This window comes from Otolemur garnettii, unplaced genomic scaffold (assembly GCF_000181295.1).
Source record: "Otolemur garnettii isolate 467f Iridium unplaced genomic scaffold, OtoGar3 scaffold00001, whole genome shotgun sequence".
Taxonomy (NCBI): domain Eukaryota; kingdom Metazoa; phylum Chordata; class Mammalia; order Primates; family Galagidae; genus Otolemur; species Otolemur garnettii.
The window spans coordinates 60951928-60972937 of record NW_003852396.1 but is presented as its reverse complement, the minus strand read 5'-3'; the positions used below and the strand labels follow the sequence as shown (position 1 = coordinate 60972937).

The 21010-nt window shown below is 38.1% G+C and overlaps 1 protein-coding gene across 1 annotated transcript in view; it reads right to left on the bottom strand.

The window, feature by feature from the left end:
* Positions 1–5453: 5453 nt before the first annotated feature.
* The window catches only part of CAPRIN1 (cell cycle associated protein 1), a 47411-nt gene continuing 31854 nt past the window's right edge, over positions 5454–21010 (bottom strand). The window contains exons 10-19 of the mRNA XM_003781222.3: positions 20753–20908; positions 20556–20664; positions 18575–18636; positions 17919–18029; positions 17630–17779; positions 16074–16224; positions 10548–10742; positions 9620–9720; positions 8859–8922; positions 5454–7318 (exon numbers count right to left, since the gene is read on the bottom strand). Coding sequence (XP_003781270.1) covers positions 7254–7318; positions 8859–8922; positions 9620–9720; positions 10548–10742; positions 16074–16224; positions 17630–17779; positions 17919–18029; positions 18575–18636; positions 20556–20664; positions 20753–20908 — 1164 coding nt within the window. The 3' untranslated portion in view covers positions 5454–7253. The remainder of the gene's footprint in view (positions 7319–8858; positions 8923–9619; positions 9721–10547; positions 10743–16073; positions 16225–17629; positions 17780–17918; positions 18030–18574; positions 18637–20555; positions 20665–20752; positions 20909–21010) is intronic.

The window sequence follows — 21010 nt, the reverse complement described above, 5'->3', positions numbered from 1 at the left end:
AAAAAAAAAAAAAAAAAGACGAGTATGCCAAGGCAGAAAATTGACAGAGACAGGATTCACAACTCTGCCTGAAACCAAAGTCTGAGCTCGTTCCAGTTCACCAACCTGCCTCGCTTGTAAGTTACGGGTCACATAAAGACTCCACAAAATATATCAACAACTAATTATTGGAGAATGCCTTTTGCCCTATTTATGGTGGGAACCCCAGAAGAGGCACTGGATAAGGGCTTTGACTTCAAGCTTTCATTTTCCTTGAAGGTATTTAGAAGATAAGAAACAACTATACAGAGATAAAATGAAATGTGAAATTAGCTACAGTAAGGGTCCGGATGAAGTGCTGAGGTTATGGTGGGCTGAAGTTGTCATAAAGACCAAATGGATGGAGAGGGCCTGAAGGAGGAGAAAAATGATCATTTTTCATTCATTCACTTGTTTACCTTCACATAACATCTATGTGCCAGGCACCACTCCAGATGCACTGGCAAACAAAACAAAATCCTGAATGTGACTGCTGAATAGGAGTGTAAACGAATGTGCACGATGTAGTAGTTAAGAATGCGGAAACGTCTAGGATTAAGCTGCCTCAGTTAGAAACTATGTGCTGCGACCGGGAACCTTGAGCAAGCTCCGCCATAAGCAAGTGTTGTCACCCACTAAACCACCCCAAATCCCCAGCTTAAAGTCCTCAAAAAGTGAAGACTGAGCCACACAACCCCGAAGAGCAGCCGCACAGAGCAGCAAAGAGGGAGGGTGGGGAGCAGTCGGCGTAACGGGTATCAATCAGGCTGCCGAGCCTACGTCCTATGGGCCTTTCCCTTCCCGCCCCAAGAACGACACCGACACAGACCTCGTCAGCCACCCCTAACCCTCTGGTGTGGGATACCTGCACCCAAAGTCCGGCAGATCCCAGCGAAGCGGAAGCACGTGGGGACGCAGAGCGACTCCGGAAGGGGAGGGCGCAGCGGGCCGCCGGGAAAGGACGCCTGGCCGTCGGCGCTCGCAGCTCACCCTACTCCTTGGCGCGTCCCGCGGTGACGCTAGTAGGCAGCGCGTGCGCGAGCACTCTGACGGCGCAGCGACGGCAAGAGGGGACCTTCCCGAACGCTGTCGCTGAGTGATGACGTTATGCCTCGTAGGCGGAGCAGCGGACTAAATCGTCACTACTGTGCAAATACTCCGCCTGCCATAGCTGCGGTGCAAGAATCAAGTTCTCTTATCGGAAATTAGATAAGACTACGGGGCAGAACAAACGGACATCCGCACACCCAGCGCCTGCCGTATAGGTACGGTGAAACTCGCCGCTAGTGGTCCAGGGTTTTCAGCATTAGTCTTGGTTGTGCATGACGGGACGTTTCAAGGGATTTGTGCTCGATTTTGCTGATCCCCTTATTCAAGTTAACTTCCCGTTTTAATCCAACGAGATTGGTAAATTCGGCCAGCAGAATTTTATTCATTGCATTTAACCCCCCACACCTGATACCGATCTCACAAACCGGTCTGGAATCCTGTAGATTTTTATCCACTACTATGTACTTTCTCTGAACTTTGGGGCCTCCCCTCGAGCTCGTACCTGGTTTTCAATTGCTGGAAGCTCTTCGCAAGGAGCCCTAAGGCTGTTTACGTGCAGCTGCCGGTGAAATTCCTCTACGTGTAGCAAACGACTAAAGGGGCCGTCTTTACACACTTTTAAGTTCTTATCTTTCGGGCAGAATCATTTCGCTTCGCTTCAAATAAACACACTGAACTGCTGCTTTGACATTTCCTCTCGAATAACGCAGTTTGATTTTCCCTGAAACTCCTTCCCCAAGAATCCAAATTGTAATCACCACCAGCCATTTAGTCTAGTATGTCATCAAATTCTTTACTAATTCATTCAGAAGAACGTCAACGTGCCTCTTCTAGTGTTCTTCCTCTGTAGAACATAAGTTGACCACCTAAGGGACGGTAACGAACTGGTCAACAGACGGAGGTGGCCAACATAAGGACCTAGGCCTTTTGTCCTGATACCTACACGTGGCCCACGTCTGGTCTATGAAAATGAGATTAGAACATAAATAGGTCAATCAATATAAGGAAGTGATCAACTACAGAGGTTCTACTGTAATTCTAGGTGAGTTTTTCTATTACATTCACTGAGTAAAAAATGACTTGAGTACTATTTTAGAGGTGGACATGGAAGGCCTTTCTGGTGACACTAGGGCAGAGCTGAATTTAGAATGAGCCTTGAGAATATTTGAGTGAAAAGCCTTTCTATGCCAAAGATGTACACCTAACAGCTCCAAGATAGTGGAAAGGAGGATCTCAGCAGTAATTGAGTAGAAAAATGGCAGTATGTGAGATAATGCAAGGCATGGTGACCAGATTTAGAATTCTAATTGTGATAAGACATCACTGAAGTTTGGGGGGACAGGGAGTGGCAAGACCTGATGTGCCCTCTTGAAAGGCTCATTCTTACTGTTCTGCAAAAACTCTACCACAGAAGGGCAAGTATACAAACAGGGAGAACCATTAAAAGCTATTGTAGTTAACGTGTTCTAGAATGGTAGTAGTGGTGGCAGTTCCAAGTGCTTTTGATTCAGATATCCAAGGTATGACCATGTGTATGTGCTGAAGGATTAGATTAGGGTATCAAAGTTAATTGAAGATGGTACCCAAAGCATTTGCCCTGAGCAGTCAGGTGAACAGAATACAGCTGGTGTAGGGTAATCAAGGAACTCAGAATACATGACATTCAAATCAAGATATCTGTGTATGATATTCCAGTGGGGGGGGGGGTGGCACCTAGAAATATTTACGAGTGACTAAAATGCTGATTATATTTAAAATCAGAAATTTTATACTCTGCCCTGCCCTAGGATGAGATAGCCCAGGGCAGAGTATAGCAAGAAATGAAGTGTGACATCCAAGGCCTGGAACAATCAGCAAAACTGAGCAAAAATCAGTGAGACAGTAAAGTTACTGAACCCATTTACCACCCCCACCCCACCTTAGTTTATGTTACAGTCAATCATTTCTCACATGGGCTACTCCAATAAGCTTAATGTCTCTTACCCCATACATTTTGTTTCCAACACTGCACTGAGTGTTCTTTAAATGGCAATTTTATTAGGTGACCCACCATCACCACCCCCAACAACACACAAACAGCTTAAAAACCTTCAATAGTTTCCAACTGTTCTTAAAAGACAAAACATGTATGTAACTATAAAGCTGTCCATAGCAGCCCTGTTTCTCCAGTCTCTAACTGCTATTCCTTACTCTTTTCACTTGAGCCGGATAGTTTTCTGTCACTGAGAGAATAATCACCTTTAGATATATTCTTCTCTCCCCTTGTCTACTTTACTCCTCATCCTTCTAGCTCAATGATCCCTTTCAATGAAATCTTTTCCTGATCACTTTGACTAGGTCACACCCTATCAATCATTGTCTTAACATCTACCACAGTAGTTCTCTAACTGTATTAAAGGGCCACAGCATTAGGAAGGTTGAGAACCACTACCATCAACCACGCTGCTAAACCACAGCATTTGCTAATGAAAGCAAGAACCAGTGATTTTGTCATCACTGAATGCCTATGCTTGACATGATGCCCTGCAAAGGCTACCAAAATTTTTTGATGAATAAAGTCTTAGTTCAATGGCTTAATACAGTTTCTCCCTAATATAAAAACAGCCACTACTTCTAAATAAGAAATAACAGAACAGTATAAAAACTGCCTTTACTAAATGATCCTGGACAAACTGCTGGTCTTTCACTGCCTATACTTTCCAGAGCCACACAGATGCATGCAACTGGATTAGGCTTCACAGGAGTTTGTTAAAGCAGGGTATTAGTAGTGTAGAGTTGAGAAAGCATACCAGTAGTCTAGCCTTCTTAGAAGATGAGGCTACTAGCTAAGATTTAAACCCTTTCTTTTCCTCTTATAAGAAGTATTTCATTTACAACTTTTGCTGGATGATATATACAACTAAAGCAGACTTTGTTCAAGGATAATAAGGAATCAAGTTTTCATGTAACTTAATCTAATTTAAACATTCACTAGTCTCAGTATTTCTATAGAATTCATAATGGGAAAAGGTATAAAAATGAGCCTTAAAAATGTACTTTCATTTTCCTAAAAAGGTTTTCTTCCCATTGACTCCATGAAAAGGACAAGCTCAAGGGCAACACTGATTCTTTTGAATATGACTTATAATCAACTAAAACACAGAATGCTTAATAAGAACTCAAGATTACAGATTCAGGAGCTTAAAAATAAAAGGTTAAATTTGAGTACTTACATATATCCCAGTTCCCCAAATTAGACATACTGTTGAAAATATAAGATACAATACAAATTTCCTAAGACACTTAGGAGGCTGAATGTTAACTACCTGCTACATTTTATGAATTGGTTGTCTATTGACACCTCAGCTAATGAGCCTTCTGAGAGTATGCACACATTCTCATGTCTCCTGTAAATCCAAAAGTCTCCCACACAACAAAGTTGCACACGTAAGGAGACAAAAGAACTGTAAAAACTAACTGATCAAAAACACTTGAAGGATATTTGTTTTAATATCAAGATACAATGATTGAAAAATCTCTCATATGACTTGGGAATATGAGAATCTGTAAACAGAACTGCCCTAATCAAGGTAAGCAGTAACACTCTACCTTTACTAAAGATTTAAAAAAGAAGTTTCATTATCCAGGTGAGATGACTGATATTGTGCATGTACAAAAGTATTTTATATGTAGTCCTGCTACACGGAGGAGAGGCTACAGTGGTGTGTGACAAATCGTTTCCTTGCAATTGTGCTAAAATATGCATTTGATCAAACAAAAAGCCTTCTGCAGGTAGGACAAGCATTCACATATTATACAAACTACTTAGTACCAAGATTCAGATCTTAATGGGACTTTTTGAAAAGTTCTCTGCCCGCCTGAGGCACTCCTTTAAAAAATATGGTCTGAATTGAGACATAAAAGCTTTACATTGAAACTGTGATAGAATGCCAAAATAAAATTATAGTATTTTAAAAAGAACAATTCTTTTGAAAAGATACAAAGAAATAAACTGAATACCTTTACACATTTGCAACATCTGCACTAATGCATAGCCGTTCAAAAACTAGAAGGCATTTCTTCCCCCATTCCATTTCTGAACTGATTCAGAAAGTGCTGTATAAAGAACTTGTTTACTTCAATTTTGATTGTAAATGTCATCAAATTATTTTCTACACAGCAAATTTAGTTTTATATAGAATTGCAAGCATACATCTTTTAGGGATTACCCAGTAAACCACAAATATTTTATATAGCCCCTAAAATATAGCTAACATATGGTTGTGGTACATCCCAGGCAGATGTCATTTAAAGCACACAAGGGGAGGTGCTAGCAAAAGAAATACTCATTTGCAAAAGTAAACAGATTAACCCTTCCAATATGATGTACCACAACCACACATGAGAAAAGTCAAGAACTTACTTTATTTTAAAATAAACATTGAAGATCCCCCACTCCCCACCACCCTACAAAACTTTTGAATGTGGAATGTTCAACAGCCTATCCATTTTAGTAGGTTACAAAACCAGCAAAAACTCCAGTTGTCTAATGATGAATGTTTGAGAACAGTTTTTAAGTAGCTGAGCACCTACTGGAAAAATTCCTTAGCTAAAGGCTGAAAATAAAATTTAATTTCTGCATAAAAAATACCATTAACTTAGTAAGTAGCCTTTGCTTAATTGGTGGGATTAATTTTCCATGAAGTCAAAGTGGAATAGGACAACAAGCAGCATTAAATTCATAGGCACACAGAACTAGTGCTCAAACTGCTAGCACAAATTCCAACATAGTACATAAGGCTAAGTCACTACTCAACTGTCCATTTCCATCAAACTTGAGACTCTCCCTATGCATCTGAGGGATGGAATCACCACTTTGAATATAAATGCCTCCATGAGAAAAGGAGAATTCAATTAGGGTTAAACAGATAGAAAATAAGTGCAAGGTACTACAGAAATGACTGCTGGAGATAACCATAAAATTTGTGACACTAACATTGCATGGGGTGAATCACATAAGCTGCTAGCTGTTGAACACCAGTGTTTCAAGATACAACTTTTATAAACATGTTTTATTTGTTTTGCTTATACCATCAGAACTGAAACTACTGACTGTCATTTCCCTAAAACAGGGAAATCAATCTAAAACACATACTGGTGCTTTTCAAAAGATAGCAATTTAAAAGGGTGGTAGCAGCAGGTGTTTGATACCTTTTCCTTTTAAAAAAAAAAAAAAAACTTTCAAATTGCAGGAAAAACATGTGACCAAGAGTGTTACTGATTATCCATTAGAGATTTTCTTCAGTACCTGTACCAATTTAGGTGACAATACAGCAAGATCCAAGGTTTAGTGACAGACAATGTGCATGTCCTAAGGAATGATATATACTACCAATCCTTACAGAAGTCATTGTCTAAAAGAAACTGTTAAGTGTTCAAAAGGTATCTACATACTTCACATTAAGTACAGAAGCGGCCATCCAGATAATACCCCATATTTGTTGCATATTTTTCAAAAAGTGCCAATCAAAGCCCAATTCTGTGTTTGGCTTTGTTGTATACAGTATCAGCTGGTAAAAAGCAACTTACATGTCTTTTTAACCACAGTTGTTTGGCCAGATGTATAATGCCGTGTCAAAGCTGTTAGCCAGCCTTACATGTGTGATTAAGGACCCATGCATAATTTGGTATGCACCTAAACATTCGTTCAATGCTCCAATTTGGAAAAGCTGTGAAATGCAGTTGTTCTGCCAAACCACACTCCACTCTTTCCATCTTCCTTTCAAGGGAAAAATTTTAGTTTTGTCGATTACCACTGAACAACTCTAGGGCTGATTTGTAGATTTTATCCAATGTCAAAAAAGTCAATCTTGCTTTTTTCAACCCACTTCAAATAACTATGGAGATATTTATCACCCTGTAAAGTATATTGTGTTTTACTCCTAAGCAAGGGTGAGGAATCTGAGTATCATGTGCAAGGCTCAAGATGACGCTTAGGACAGAACATGCAGAGTAAAAATAGTTTCCTTCCATATCCAGGTAATATAAAGCTGACAATTATAGTCCTGTCTTTATGGGATGAAAACAGTCCCTTTACAATAAGTTTCCTGAAAGGGAGAACAAATAGATAATAACTCTTCTGGTAACATATTATGGTACACTGGCCAGTGTGTTTTTGGCGATTAAACATAATCCTGTGAATCAGATTAATTCACTTGCTGAGTGTTCATTTGCGGCATCCCTCTGTTGGGTCTTGGGGGCCCTCCACGACCTAGAAGACAAAAATGGCATTTGATTTTTCTTTCAAATATTATTTGTTTTGCCTTCAAGCAGATTTTCATCTGAAGTCAAGAAGCATGTGGGCAGCATGTCACCACATTATTAGGTTTAAGAGGTCAATTCTTCAGTGTTCAAGTTTCACCTGTCCTGGAAGTTGTCATGCGCAAATTTGCTCATGTTCTCTTAGCTAAAAGAAGAGTAGAGCTAATGGAGTATTCCACCAGTACTCATTCATTCATTCATTCAACAAGTATTTATTGAGTGCCTACTATGTGCTAGGCACTGTCATCAGGCGTTGGGAATAGATACAGCAGTGAAGACAGACAAGGTACCTGCTCTCATGGAGCGTACATTCTAGTATACACTCTAGCTTACATTTCAGTAGTAACATCATACTATCAAAATTAATAAAAGCACCAGAATGAAAACAGACCTTATTACCTAAACTGTTAAAAAGAAACTACATAACATTCAAATTGTATAATGACTTATAACAGATAAAATAACTTTTTACATGCTGTTAAAACAGATTTTTTTGCTATCAGTTAACTCAACTTTCATAGAATATGCTACAGGTGGGAAAGAACATAACCCACATCACATGCAAATATCCTTTGATACTTCTAGTCAAGTCAGTAATTCCCAAATGATCCATTAGTTCTTTTAAAAATCCACCTTTTTTGCTGGCCTACTAGCATTCAAATCAAAGTACTTTGTAATTCCTCCTTAGCACACATTTTACATGTTATGGCCAATAACTAGAGGAAACCTAATGAAGTTTTAACCTCCCTCAGACCAGAGAACCATTTAGAATTTTAGATTATATGAAATGCTAGCTCTAATTGTTAAATAGGCTAACTTCCTGCCAAAATAGGAAGCAGTTTTCCAATAGTAAAAGACAAAACAAAAAACAATTAAAACTTATACTTTCTTAAAAGTATGGTTCAACAAATTAGGAATTTAGGGGGTTTGTTTAAAAATTAAAATAACATGTTACTTATATCACTAAGAGTGGTCCAAAAAGTATTGAAATTTCAATTAGTTCTATCATTTCTAAATGGTTCTCTATATGTTTAACTATGGCTTGTCTGACCATTAAAGGGTCTCTGACCTTAAAATATAATAGGCATGTTTCAAAAATGAAAGAGGAATAATAAATTTATATAAATGTTCAATCTCGTTCCAAAAATGTCTTACAAAAATGTTTCATTAAGTACTTCCTAAAAACATTTAGCAGGTTTTAGGACCTGAAAAATAATTTCCAGTTGGAAAAACACTTTTTATGAGGAAGAATAAATGTTCTAGTTTTCAAGACAGTTTATATATAGTAACAGGGAAAGTCATTCAAAAATTAAAATTTGGGTTCAAGATTAAGTTTTAGAAACAGAGCATTTCATTTAATCCCTAGCAACAAGTCTGGAAAGGATAAATGTACTCCTAACATGTAACCTACATGCAGACTATGAACAGCTCTTCCAAGGCCAGAACAGAAGCTCCACTTAGGAGCTAGGATCACCACCACAAAATATTACCTCGTGGGGCTCCCCGTGGTCCACTCTGCCCAGAGCCTCGCTTGAAATTCTGCTGATATCCATCCTAAAAGACAAGCTAGTTAGTATTTAAAAGAAAAGGCAACTTTCTTTAAAATGCTTACCCATCTATCTCTTATCTTACAGTCTAAGAACACAGAATTCTTCCTTAGTTTTTTTCTTTTGACATTTCAGTATATCACAACCAAACATTACTCTGTAATTGTTACACTACTACATCCCCAAGAATTCAATGAGATTTAATTCTCTGCTCCTGAAAATCACTGTTGTTATTGTTTTTGTTTGTTTTTAGAGACAAAGTCTCACTTTGCAGCCCTCGGCAGACTGTGATGGCATCACAGCTCACAGCAACCTCCAGTTCTTGGGCTTAGGTGATTCTCCTGCCTTAGCCTCCCAAGTAGCTGGGACTACAGGCGCCTGCAACAACACCTAGCTATTTTTTTTTTTTGGTTGCCATTTGGCCGGGGCTGGGTTTGAACCCACCACCCTCGGTATATGGGGCTGGCACCCTACTCACTCAGCCACAGGCACCACCCAAAATCACTGTTTTTAATAGACATTATTAAAGGAGTACCTATAATGAGTGCTAAGAAAAGCTAAAGTCATCATTTTAACAAAGTACCTTAGACACTATAAAGTTAGTCCCAAATTACTCAGTTACTGAGGTCCATCAAACAACTACATCAGTCCCTTTCATTGGTGTATTTAGGCCAGGTTTTATATTTTAAAACTACTTTACCTACCCGCTGATAGCCAGAGTAGTCCCGGGGAGCACTGAACTGAGACTGTGTATAGCCACTGTTTGGAGTGTTAGAGAATGAAGGGCGGTAACCATCATATCCTCCTAAAATTTAGGACAAGACAATAAATAATTTTCTTACCTTGACAAGGAATTTTTATTTTCTCATTAAAGACAAAGGGAAAAACTGAAATACTATTAAGCTCTGCTACTTACTCAAGCTAATTTCTAATGTCCTATCCTGATCCAATCTGTTTATAAATTTCTGTATGTACTAGCTATCTTAGAAGATGAGATTTTTATCCATCATGCACCTCCACGCACACACAAATACACACATACACACCCCAAACATACAAACATTAAAAAAAAAAAAATCCCAATAAGGTCTGGTAATATATGAAAAACAATCATTTATCCCCCAGAATATAGTGAACATTAATTTGGCAAAAAAAAAATTTAACAGAAATTCCCAAATTTTTCATTTAGATAAATGTATGAAAACATACCTCAAACACTTAAATTATACTTAAAAGACTATTGGGAGAGGCTGGGTACCTAATAACTCAGTGGTTAGGGTGCCAGCCACATATTCCAGGGCTGGTGGGCTTGTACCCAGCCTGGGCCTGCTAAACAACAACAAATAGCCAGGCATTGTGGAGGGCACCTGCAGTCCCAGCTACTAGGGAGGCTGAGGCAAGAGAATCACTTGAGCCCAAGAGTCTCAGGTTGCTGTGAGCTTTAACACCATGGCACTCCACCAAGAATGACAAAGTGAGACTCTGTCTCAATTCAAAAAAAAAAAAAAAAAAAAACTTTTGGAGAGATACATTTCTCCCAAAATCTTGTATTTCCTATATATTTTAAAAATCAGCAAAGAACTAGAAATAGTAAAAGGACACCAGAACTTGCTTTTTTTTTTTTTTTTTTACCTCTGAATCCATTTGCAGGGCCCCGATATCCATTCATCAAGCCTCTAGCACCACGGGAGCCTCCACGAGATACACCACGGCTATTGTAATAAGGCTGACTGCTACGTGGAAATCCAGTGTTCTGCTGAGGAGGCTGCTGGTGGTTACCAGTCACTTGATGAGACTGGTCCTGGGAACCATGGTAAGTGCCAACCACTAAAATAAAAAGGAAAAAGTGTGTATGTGTACATTACCATATGTTCTCCCACATGCCTTCTTGTCTAAGAAGTGTCTTACAGTCTCCTAAAAGTTTAATTCTGCCTTTAAATAAACTTACATTTTAACAATAGGGAAAACTACACATTAATGGAGTCTCTATGTTTCTTCTACCCATAGATTAAGCTAATGGGGGTAAAATTCTCCAACTACAATTTCAAACCATAGGGTACACAATTTCAAGCAGAATACATAATTCTATGCTTTCATCATTAAATGATTTAAAAGGTTATAGGGCTATACCATCAATATCTTGTAAAAGGAATGTATCTTTCAGTATAAGACATCCACAATAATTCAAAAAATTTACAGTTACTACAATTGCCATTTAATGACTCCTTTTCATCATAAAGCTCCTTAGTAGTAAAAGTTTCCTTATTCTTTTAAATTTCCCTTGGTACTTAATGAAATATATAAAACACCATGCTCTCTTAACTAAGCTCTCTATATATGGTAGAATATGCCATCAGTTATATAGTTAAATCAGAAGAGGTCTTCAAAATTATAGCCCTCAATGCCCAATCCCATTTCAAAGTCTTTAAAATGGTAAACATAGCTGATTTAAAAGACGATTACATGGTACATAACTCACATTGTCCCTCAGACCACTTAAGGTGAGGTTTTAGAAGGCTCACACTCCCTTGCACACTCACAAACCCTTCGATAATGGAGAGGAAAACTAGAACCTAAAAATTTTCAAAATTTAAATACTGAGGAACATTTCTGGTATTACCCCAATGTTCATAGAGCAGAACCTAAACAGCTGACTACATCCCTATTGACCACCTCATTTTCACAGACCAGACATGTATCACACATACATATCGGTACAGTAAAGCCTAATTCTTTATGTTCACCAGTTTATTTATAGGACTTGGGAGAGTCAACTTACATGATTCTACTGTACTCTGCAAGAGAAAAAACAGACTACTAAAGTACCTTTGAGAGCTGAGGAAGCTAAGGTAACAAAGGCACGCCCATACCCCAGGGACAATGGTCTGAAGCCACTAAGCCAGCCCAAATCTCCCTTTTGTGGGCAGAAGAAAAGAAGTTGTGTGACTCTTGAAAATCATCACCTGATCCTCAAAAAACTCCAAACACATTATTTATAGTTTTTAGAATGCTATTTTGTGATGAAAAAACTAGCGAATGCCTAGGAAGCAAAAGCATCACGGCTCCTTTTCAACTACTTATAACTATACTATATGCAGTATGATCTTTCTACATAAATTACCTTTTATTGTATTCCAAAATTTAAAATTACAAGCAAATAAAGTATATATAACATTTGCTATCAACAAAGATTGATTCACATGCATTCTATAGAAAGTAGCCCAAAGAAATGAATTCTAAAATCATTATTTTTCTTCTACAATAACTTTTTATCATTGAGAATTTTTAAAATCTTCGTCAAATCTCACTTCAAGAAACTCATGGCAGGCGACACCAGTAGCTTAGCTGGCAGGGTGCTGACCAAATACAGCTAGGGTGGTGGGTTCAAACTTGGCCCAGGCCTCCTTAGCAACAATGACAACTGCAACCAAAAAACAGGTGGGCGTTGTGGCAGGCACTTGTAGTCCCTGCTACTTGGGAGGCTAAGGCAATAGAATTGCTTAAGCCCAGGAGTTGGAGGTTGCTGTGAGCTGTGATGCCACAGCACTCTACCCAGGGCGACAGCTTGAGACTCTGCCTCAAAAAAAAACAAAAAAGAAAGAAAGAAAAGAAAAGAAACTCATGGAGAATAATTAAAGTAGACTCTATTTTGTCCCTACGATATGTCAAGCCCCGTCTTAGACAAGGGATGTGTCAACACATAACCCTGACCTATATGGAAGCTTTACTCTAACATGGGAGATAATAAGTGAACAAAATATATTTACAAGTAAAAACAAAGTAGTGTAAATCAGGCACCAAATAAGCTGTATCTGGGAAAAGGGAGATGAAGTATAGTCTCTGTAGGGTGATATCTGAGCATGGACCCAGAACAAGTGAAAAAAAGCAACCAATGTAAGAGAAATGACCACAATTAATAATAATGCATTATATTTTTAAAAATCACTAACAGTAGATTTTAAGTGTTCTCACCAGAAAAATATGATGTTTAAGACAATGCTTATACTAATTAGCTCTATTTAGCCACTCTACAATGTATTCATATTTCAAAACACGCAGTACACTATACATATATACAATTTTTGTCAATTAAAAACAGATTATTTTTCATTAAAGAATAGAAACAATCCATACAATATTAGTGGGAAAAAGTTTCAGGTACAAAGGAAAGAAAGTCTAAAGCTCCTGTGAATAGAGAGAACTTGCTGTTTATGACTGGTGTGGATGTATAGGATACAGAACAGGATAAACACAGGGACCAAATTATACAGGATCTTATAAACTACAGTAAACACATTTTGGATTTCTTGGAAAGCCACTGGAAGGTTCTAGACTTCTTGGAAAGCCACTGGATGGAGAGCTATCTGATTTACATTTTTTAATGATCCCTCTGTATATTGTGTAGAGAAAAAGAGTCAGAGGAGACAGGTTAAAAGGACAACTATAATAGTCCAAATATAAAATGATGGTTGCCTAATTTAGACAAGTAGTGAAAGTGTATAAAAAGGGAAACTACCTTACCCAAAGGGAGGTCTGGCAAAAACATTTTTTTCAATAATAAAGAAGATAAATAAAGGCCAGGTACAATGACTCATCCCTATAATCCTAGTATTCCAGGAGGCCAAGGCAAAGATCATTTGAGCTCAGAAGTTAGAGGCCAGCCTGAGCAAAAGCAAAACTCCATCCCTCAACAAATAGGCCCAGTGGTGGGTACCTGTAACTCCAGCTACTCAGAAGACTGACGAGGAAGAATCACTTCAGCTTACAACTTTGAGGATGCAGTGAGCTATGATGACAGCACTGCCACTCCAGTGACAGAGCAAGACTCTGTCTCAAAAAATAAAAAAGCAAGGTGAATAGGCCAATTTTGTTTTGTTTTGAGACAGAGCATCAAGCTGTCACCCTGGGTAGAGTGCCACGGCATCACAGCAACCTCCAATTCCTGGGCTTAAGCAATTCTCTTGCCTCAGCCTCCCAAGTAGCTGGGACTACAGGCACCCACCAAAACGCCTGGCTATTTTTTGTTGCAGCCATCATTGTTTAGCGGGCCCAGACTGGATTGAAACCCGCCAGCTCGGGTATATGTAGCTGGCCCTCAGCCATTTGAGCCACAGGCGCAGGGCCTTGTTTTGGTTTTTTTGAGACAGAGTCTCACTATTACCCTGAATAGAGTGCAATGGTATCACCGAAGCTCACAGCAACCTCCAACTCTTGGGCTCAAGTGATCCTCCTGCCTCAGCCTGCCTAGTAGCTGGACTACAAGTACCCATCACAACACCTAGCTAATTTTTCTATTTTTAGAAGAGATGGGTTTTTAGCTGGTCTCAACTCCTAAGCTCAAGCAACCCACTGTGGCCTAATTTTGTTTTTTAATTGAAAATATCTATACACATTACAAAATTAATTTTTATAATTAACATATCTTTGAAATGGTGACAACACGTTACCTAGCTCAATGACCTCACAATTAGGAAAGTCACACAGAATATAAGAACAGGGGGCAGCGCCTGTGGCTCAGTGGGTAGGGCGCTGGCCCCATATACCAAGGGTGGTGGGTTCAAACCCAGCCCCGGCCTAACTGCAACAAAAAAACAGCCAGGTGTTGTGGCAGACGCCTATACTCCCAGCTACTCAGGAGGCTGAGGCAAGAGAATCACCTAAGCCTAGGAGTTGGGGGTTGCTGTGAGCTGTGTGATGCCATGGCACTCTACTGAAGTCCATAAAGTGAGACTCTGTCTCTAAAAAAAAGAAAAAGACTGTCTTTACAAAAAAAAAAAAAGAATATAAGAACAGGACAATCTCAAAACAAATGGCACAAAGGACAAAATTGACCAAGTCAACTGAAACATAACAATTACTTTAAATTTCACCACACTATCTAAAAAAATATGGCAAAAGTTTCTCAGCACGTAGCACAACATCTAAAGAGTCCAAATATACCTCTTCCACAACCAACTCATCACGCACACACAACAATGAAGGAGCCCAGGAGCAAACGTAGTTTAGATACTCAGAAGCTAAGCAGAGCATACTGACAAATACTTAACAGATTATGGCTAATTCAACCTTCTAACTAAAGGACGGCTGGAAGAATACTACATGATATGGAAGAATTTACTACTCAAAAACCTATCATGTCCACTGAGGTCTATCAAAAAGCAGAATATTGCCAGGCAAGGTGGCTCACATCAGTGATCTTAGCACTCTGAGAGGCTAAGGCAAAAGGATCGCTTGAGCTCAGAAGTTGGAGACCAACCTAAGCAACAGTGAGATATCATCTCTACTAAAAATAGAAAAAAATTAGCCCAGTGTGGTGAGCACCTATAGTCCCAGCTGTTCAGGAGGATAAGGTAGGAGGATTGCTTGAACTCAGGATTTTGAGATTGTTATAAGCTAGGCTGATGCCCTGGCACTCTAGTCTGAGCAACAGAGTGAGACTCTGTTTCCCAAAAAAAAAAAAAAAAAATCAATCAGTCTGATTTAAAATCAAAGTATTTACTCTTATGATTTTAGCAGAATATGCTAATTTACCGTAGGATTACATTTAAATTCCTAGGAATTAAATAACTTAAGACCTAATAAAGACACTTCATGTCCTATAAATTTAAGAACTCTAAAATTATCTCTACCTACATCATTTTTGTCAGGTATAGTAACTGATCAAATTATAACCTCAACTTGCCAAAATGAATTTTGTTTCAACCCAGTTCACCAAATTCACATGTATATAGCTTTTGTGAAAGTTTTACTAATGAACACGGTAAGAATCACACCAATTCCCTATTCCTTCTTAACTTTGTGTACCTGACTTGATGCCAGGTACCTTGCTACCGGGTTTCAATCAATTAGCAATTAAAGGTAGAGTTTATCATAATTCAGGCAACAAGTTTAATTCCAATAAAATTATATAATGCAACAGGAGTACTGTAACAGCTCAGTGACCAAAGGAAAATAGGTACTATGGCCTCCAAAAATTGCACATAATCTACACACAAGGATGGACTCCACTAACTCAGGATTACCAATGAAAAATTCATATACTCTGCTACTAAAATACAGACTCCTAGACACTGCCACTTTCAAGTCTGAACTGTCCTAGCTCTGTCAATAACTGTGTTGGAAGGTAAGCAGTCAGTGAAGTAACAGTGTTTTTCCTACCTGTTTGAAGCTGTTCTTGCTGAAGCTCTGTTTGTTCTACTTGGTGAGGCTGACTAGAAAAGCTCTGGTTGTAACTGGCCTGGTACTGATTCTGTTGTTTTAAAGTTTCTGGTTCATTAACAGGAGGAACTGGGGCATTCATATTGAACACCTACAAATGAATAAAGAAAATAATTAGTTCATCCTGTTACTCCCTGCTTTTAACATGGCAGCTGGTTTTACCTCAAACATAAAGACACCAGAGAGCGCAAACAAACACCACACACACACACACACATCACTCAATGTAATGAAGGAAATGCAATCAGCAGCCTTAGAAATAAATGCTCTTCCATACATGAAAATTTTTATTAAAAGGCATGCTCCTGGGCAGCGCCTATGGCTCAGTGAGTAGGGCACTGGCCCCATATACCGAGGGTGGCGGACTCAAACCTGGCTCTGGCCAAACTGCAACAAAAAATAGCTGGGTGTTGTGGCTGGTGCCTCCCAGCTACTCAGGAGGCTGAGGCAAGAGAATCGCCTAAGCCCAAGAGCTGGAGGTTGCTGTGAGCTGTGATGCCACAGCGCTCTACTGAGGGTAACAAAGACTATCTCTTTAAAAAAAAAAAAAAGGCAAGTGCCTAATGTAATATCACTTACATAACTTTATTCTATGAACCTTAACTCTGAGTTGAATTTTCATTTTTATTGTATTGTACTTTAATCAAAAGTCAATATTTAAAGTATTTAACCTGACAAAATTTCCTCTGAGCACTGATTTGGCAGTGTCCCCCCAGATTATAGTATTTACATCATCATTTTCTAGAAATTCTCCAATTCAAAGATACTTCCTGAAGAACCAAAGTTAAGTGTAACATCTGAAATCTATTTTTAAATAAAAAAGATTAAGGAAATAGGGCAAAATGCCAAAAACTGTTAAATCTGGGTAATGATTATATATGGATATTATATAAGTCTATTTTTCTATATGTTTAAAATTTTGTTTAATCAGGCCAGGTACAGTGGCTCATGCCTATAATCCTAGCACTCTGTGAAGCTGAAACAGGACTGCTCAAGGTCAGGAGCTCAAGACCAGCCTGAGAAAAGAGTGAGACCCTGTAGTCTATAAAAAAAAAAGAAAGAAAGAAAAATCAGCCAGGTATGATAGTATATGCCTATAGTTCCAGCTACTGGGGAAGCTGAGGCAGGAAGATAGCTGGAACCCAAGAGTTTGGAGGTTACAGTGAGTTATGATGACGCCTGTGCACTCCAGTCTGGGCAACAGAGTTGAACCTTGTCTCAATCAATCAATCAATCAATCAATAAAATATAATTTTGTTAAATCAAAAGATTACTACAAGACAAGAAAATGGAAGTATATAACTCATAAAGCTCAAATTTATCTCTGGTAAGTAGAATAATCAAGAGTTTATATTCAATTAAATATCCTTTACAGTTACAGTAGATGTAGACTCAAGCAATGTTAAATGGAAACTTTTTGTTGAAAATTAAGTATGATTCATAGCATACACTAGGCACTAGCACACACTCATATTAACTTGAGTTAATATGCTTACCGTCTGCATGGATTGGAATGGAGCTGCATTTACATTAATTCCACTGCTATGTAAAGGTTTGCTAGTCCCAGCCTGGAACACCTGGGGCTGAGAAGCAGCAGGAAGGGATGATGATGCTGTTGGCTGGTCTGTATTTAAAGAGATCGTTGCCTAAACACAAAGTGAATAGATGTACTTTAGTGGTCAACTAAATTCAAATGTAAGTATATTAACATAATGGTGATGGACCTCTGCCCAGTTCATGAATACCTGCCCAGCAAGTTTATAAGGCCTGGTTAACAGTACTTGCCTGAATCTGATCAATGGGTTCCTTTTGTGGTCGTTGGTCTGTAGCATGAGAAGGCTGGTACAAAGGTTGAGATGCTGTGTACCCCTCACTTGTAGATGAAACTAAAGGAACCTAGACAGAAGTAAAAACATCAAAGATTCTTCCTGCTAACAAAACTGTTAAAAAATAAACCAACACTAATAGAGACAGAACTAAGAAATAAATATCCATTAAAGAAGGAAAAACTTACTACTATCTTTTCTCTTTAAATTTACAGACTATAAAACCTGACAATTACAAAAAAATAAATATTTTTGAAAGTTCAACAATAAACCCTAGCCCAATTAAAAAGTCCCCCAACATGTGCTCCTAAGATGACAAAATCTGCACTAAATTTTAGAATTATGACCTCTTTAAAATATGTCTTCTGAAATTCTACTCAGTTCTAAATTTAAAAAGCTTTCATTATAATAAACTATAAGCATTAAGAAAAATTTTCAAAGTCATCAAAAGAAAAATAAATGTAAACATGAAAATAAAAGCTGACAGTTATCCATACCAATTTATAACAAAAGGCTTTGACAACTGATCAAATTCACACCTGACTTAAGCTAACCAAGAAACTTCTAAGAACGAATTAAAACCAAACCTGAAAAAAATATCTGTATCACTCTTACCTGTGTAGCTTCTGGCTGTACAGGAACCTGGTTAGGTTGAGCAAGTCTAGATTCAGAATGAACTGCAAAATTGACCAAAAAGTTGTGATGTAAAATCAAATTTCTTAAGAGACATATAAATATCTTTTACTTGGCTGCTAAAGGTAATTTCTAGAGTTAAATCATAAACATTTTAGCAATCATGAAAGTAAGTTGAAAAGGGCAGGTAAGATTTTAGTTTTCAAATTTCGGTTTCCTGATAGTGGTTATTTAATTCTCACAACTACTTTTAGTTTGTGTTTTGCAAGGGTAAAGTAAGATGTTATTGAGCATGTACTAAGATAAGTGTTCTCTATGACAATGACAAAGAGCCTTTTAAAGCAATAAAGTAATACTACTCAAACCCCAGACCTCAGACACTATTATTCAGTTAATATTTTAACATTATCAACTTTCAGTATAATTTCAAATGTTTCCACAAAGGAAAAAAACTTAAAATACTGTACATACTTTTTAAAAGCCTATTTTCAATTCAGTGTGCATCTTACTGACAAATTCCCATCACTCTCCCACCTCCATCCCCAATCACAGTGAAGTAGATAACTAAAAATTATATAGTCTTTGGTTTGTTACCAAGAATGGTCCAGTCTCAATGCAGCCATCTTCATGGACTCAGCATTACCTGAGTACCTAATAGACTTACAAGGTTATGTCAGTGTTGCATGTGTTCACTTTCACAATCTACCAGGTAAGAAACCACTGATTTTCTTCCTCTGATAGAGCTAAGAAAATGAATACCATAAATGGATTGCTCTCTAGTAGGCTTAAAACCTTTCATCTGTTTTCCAACTTCTGGTAGAAACATGACAGACATGAGTTCCCCTTACTCTAGAAAAATCCTAACTATATTACCAAATTAACCTTGTCATGAAACATACTTTTTTTTGGAGACAGAGTTTCACTTTGGCATCATAGCCCACAGCAACCTCAAACTCTGGGGCTCAAGGGATCTTCTTGCCTCAGCCTCCCGAGTAGGGACTGCAGGCACCTACCACAACACTCAGCTATTTTTAGTAGAGACAGTGTCTCACTGTAGCTCAGGCTAGTCTCAAACTCCTGAGCTTAAGCAATCCACTCACCTAGGCCTTCCACAGTGCTAGGATTATAGGTGTGAGCCACTGTGCTATTTAAATTTGTACAACATTAAACATGTTACTTTATATAGTTCCACTTTTGTACCATTAATGCTAATGCAGGGGAAAAAACCAAGAAGACTCAAGATCATTATTGGTCTTAAGAGAGAAGTTCCACTTAACCTAATGCAGAGCACTATTACAGGATTAAACACCATACTTAGAGCACTGACTATATTTAATGCTACTACTTCAAACAATAGTCTGCTATGTCCAGTGAAACAAACTATCTTGTGATTTATCTCTTTCCCTTTCTTCTTAAGCATTCCCTTACCCACTTCATTGCTAGGTTTTTTATTTAATAAAATGGTCAGAAATTCTCCTAAAAAGCTACAAACATCTAGAGAAAGACAGCTCTATTATGAATTCTGAAATTTAAAAAGCCAAGCAAATTTTCACTTATATAAATTACAAAAACAGGCAAATCTGTTCTAGTGTTGGAAGCAAGCATGTGCTTAGGGGAGAGGGTAACTTGTGACTGAAAGGAACACAAGGTAGGTTTCTGGGGTATCAGTGGAGTTTCATGTCCTGATCTTGGTGCTGATTATGTTTGTTTTTGAAAACTCAAACTAGCATGCATTTTCCTCTATGTCTATATGCCAATAAAAAGTTAAAAAATTAACAATGGAACTACAGTTACAACTCAAATTACAGAAACAACAAAAATATTCCTTATCAAATTAAAAGATTTAAGACTCAAAAAGTAAAAGTCATTAAAATGAAAAAAATTAATTTTCACAAACTTAATAAAATTCTGAAAGCAATGGCCCTATACTTTATCTCTCACAGAAAAATGTACCATTACTAACCTGAAGGGCAAACCAGCTGGGGCATGTCCATGTTTTGTGTTGGATTCATTGGCTGTGCAGATACAATGGCAGGATCAAGTGTCTGGTTTTCAAAATCCAGCATTGAATCCTACAAGTTAGGACATAATGGAAGTAAGTCAAATAATGCAAACACTTAAACTTTCTGTTAAACTGCCTGACTAAAATACACATAATACCTGTATGAAATTATAGGGCCCCTGCATTTGTGCCATTAGGTCTTGTACTCGCTGTCTTCTCACAAGGGGATCTGCCTGAGCCACTGGAGTCAAAGAGTGAGGCTCTGGTACTGAAGGGGATGCAGCTTGAGGTTGCTGCTGGAGTGAGTTTACCACCTAAAGTATAAGAAGGGGAGAGGAAATATAAAAGAGTTCCTTTCATTATCATCAAGCCATCTATATTGTACACAGAACAATAGGCTTTTTTTTTTTTTTTTT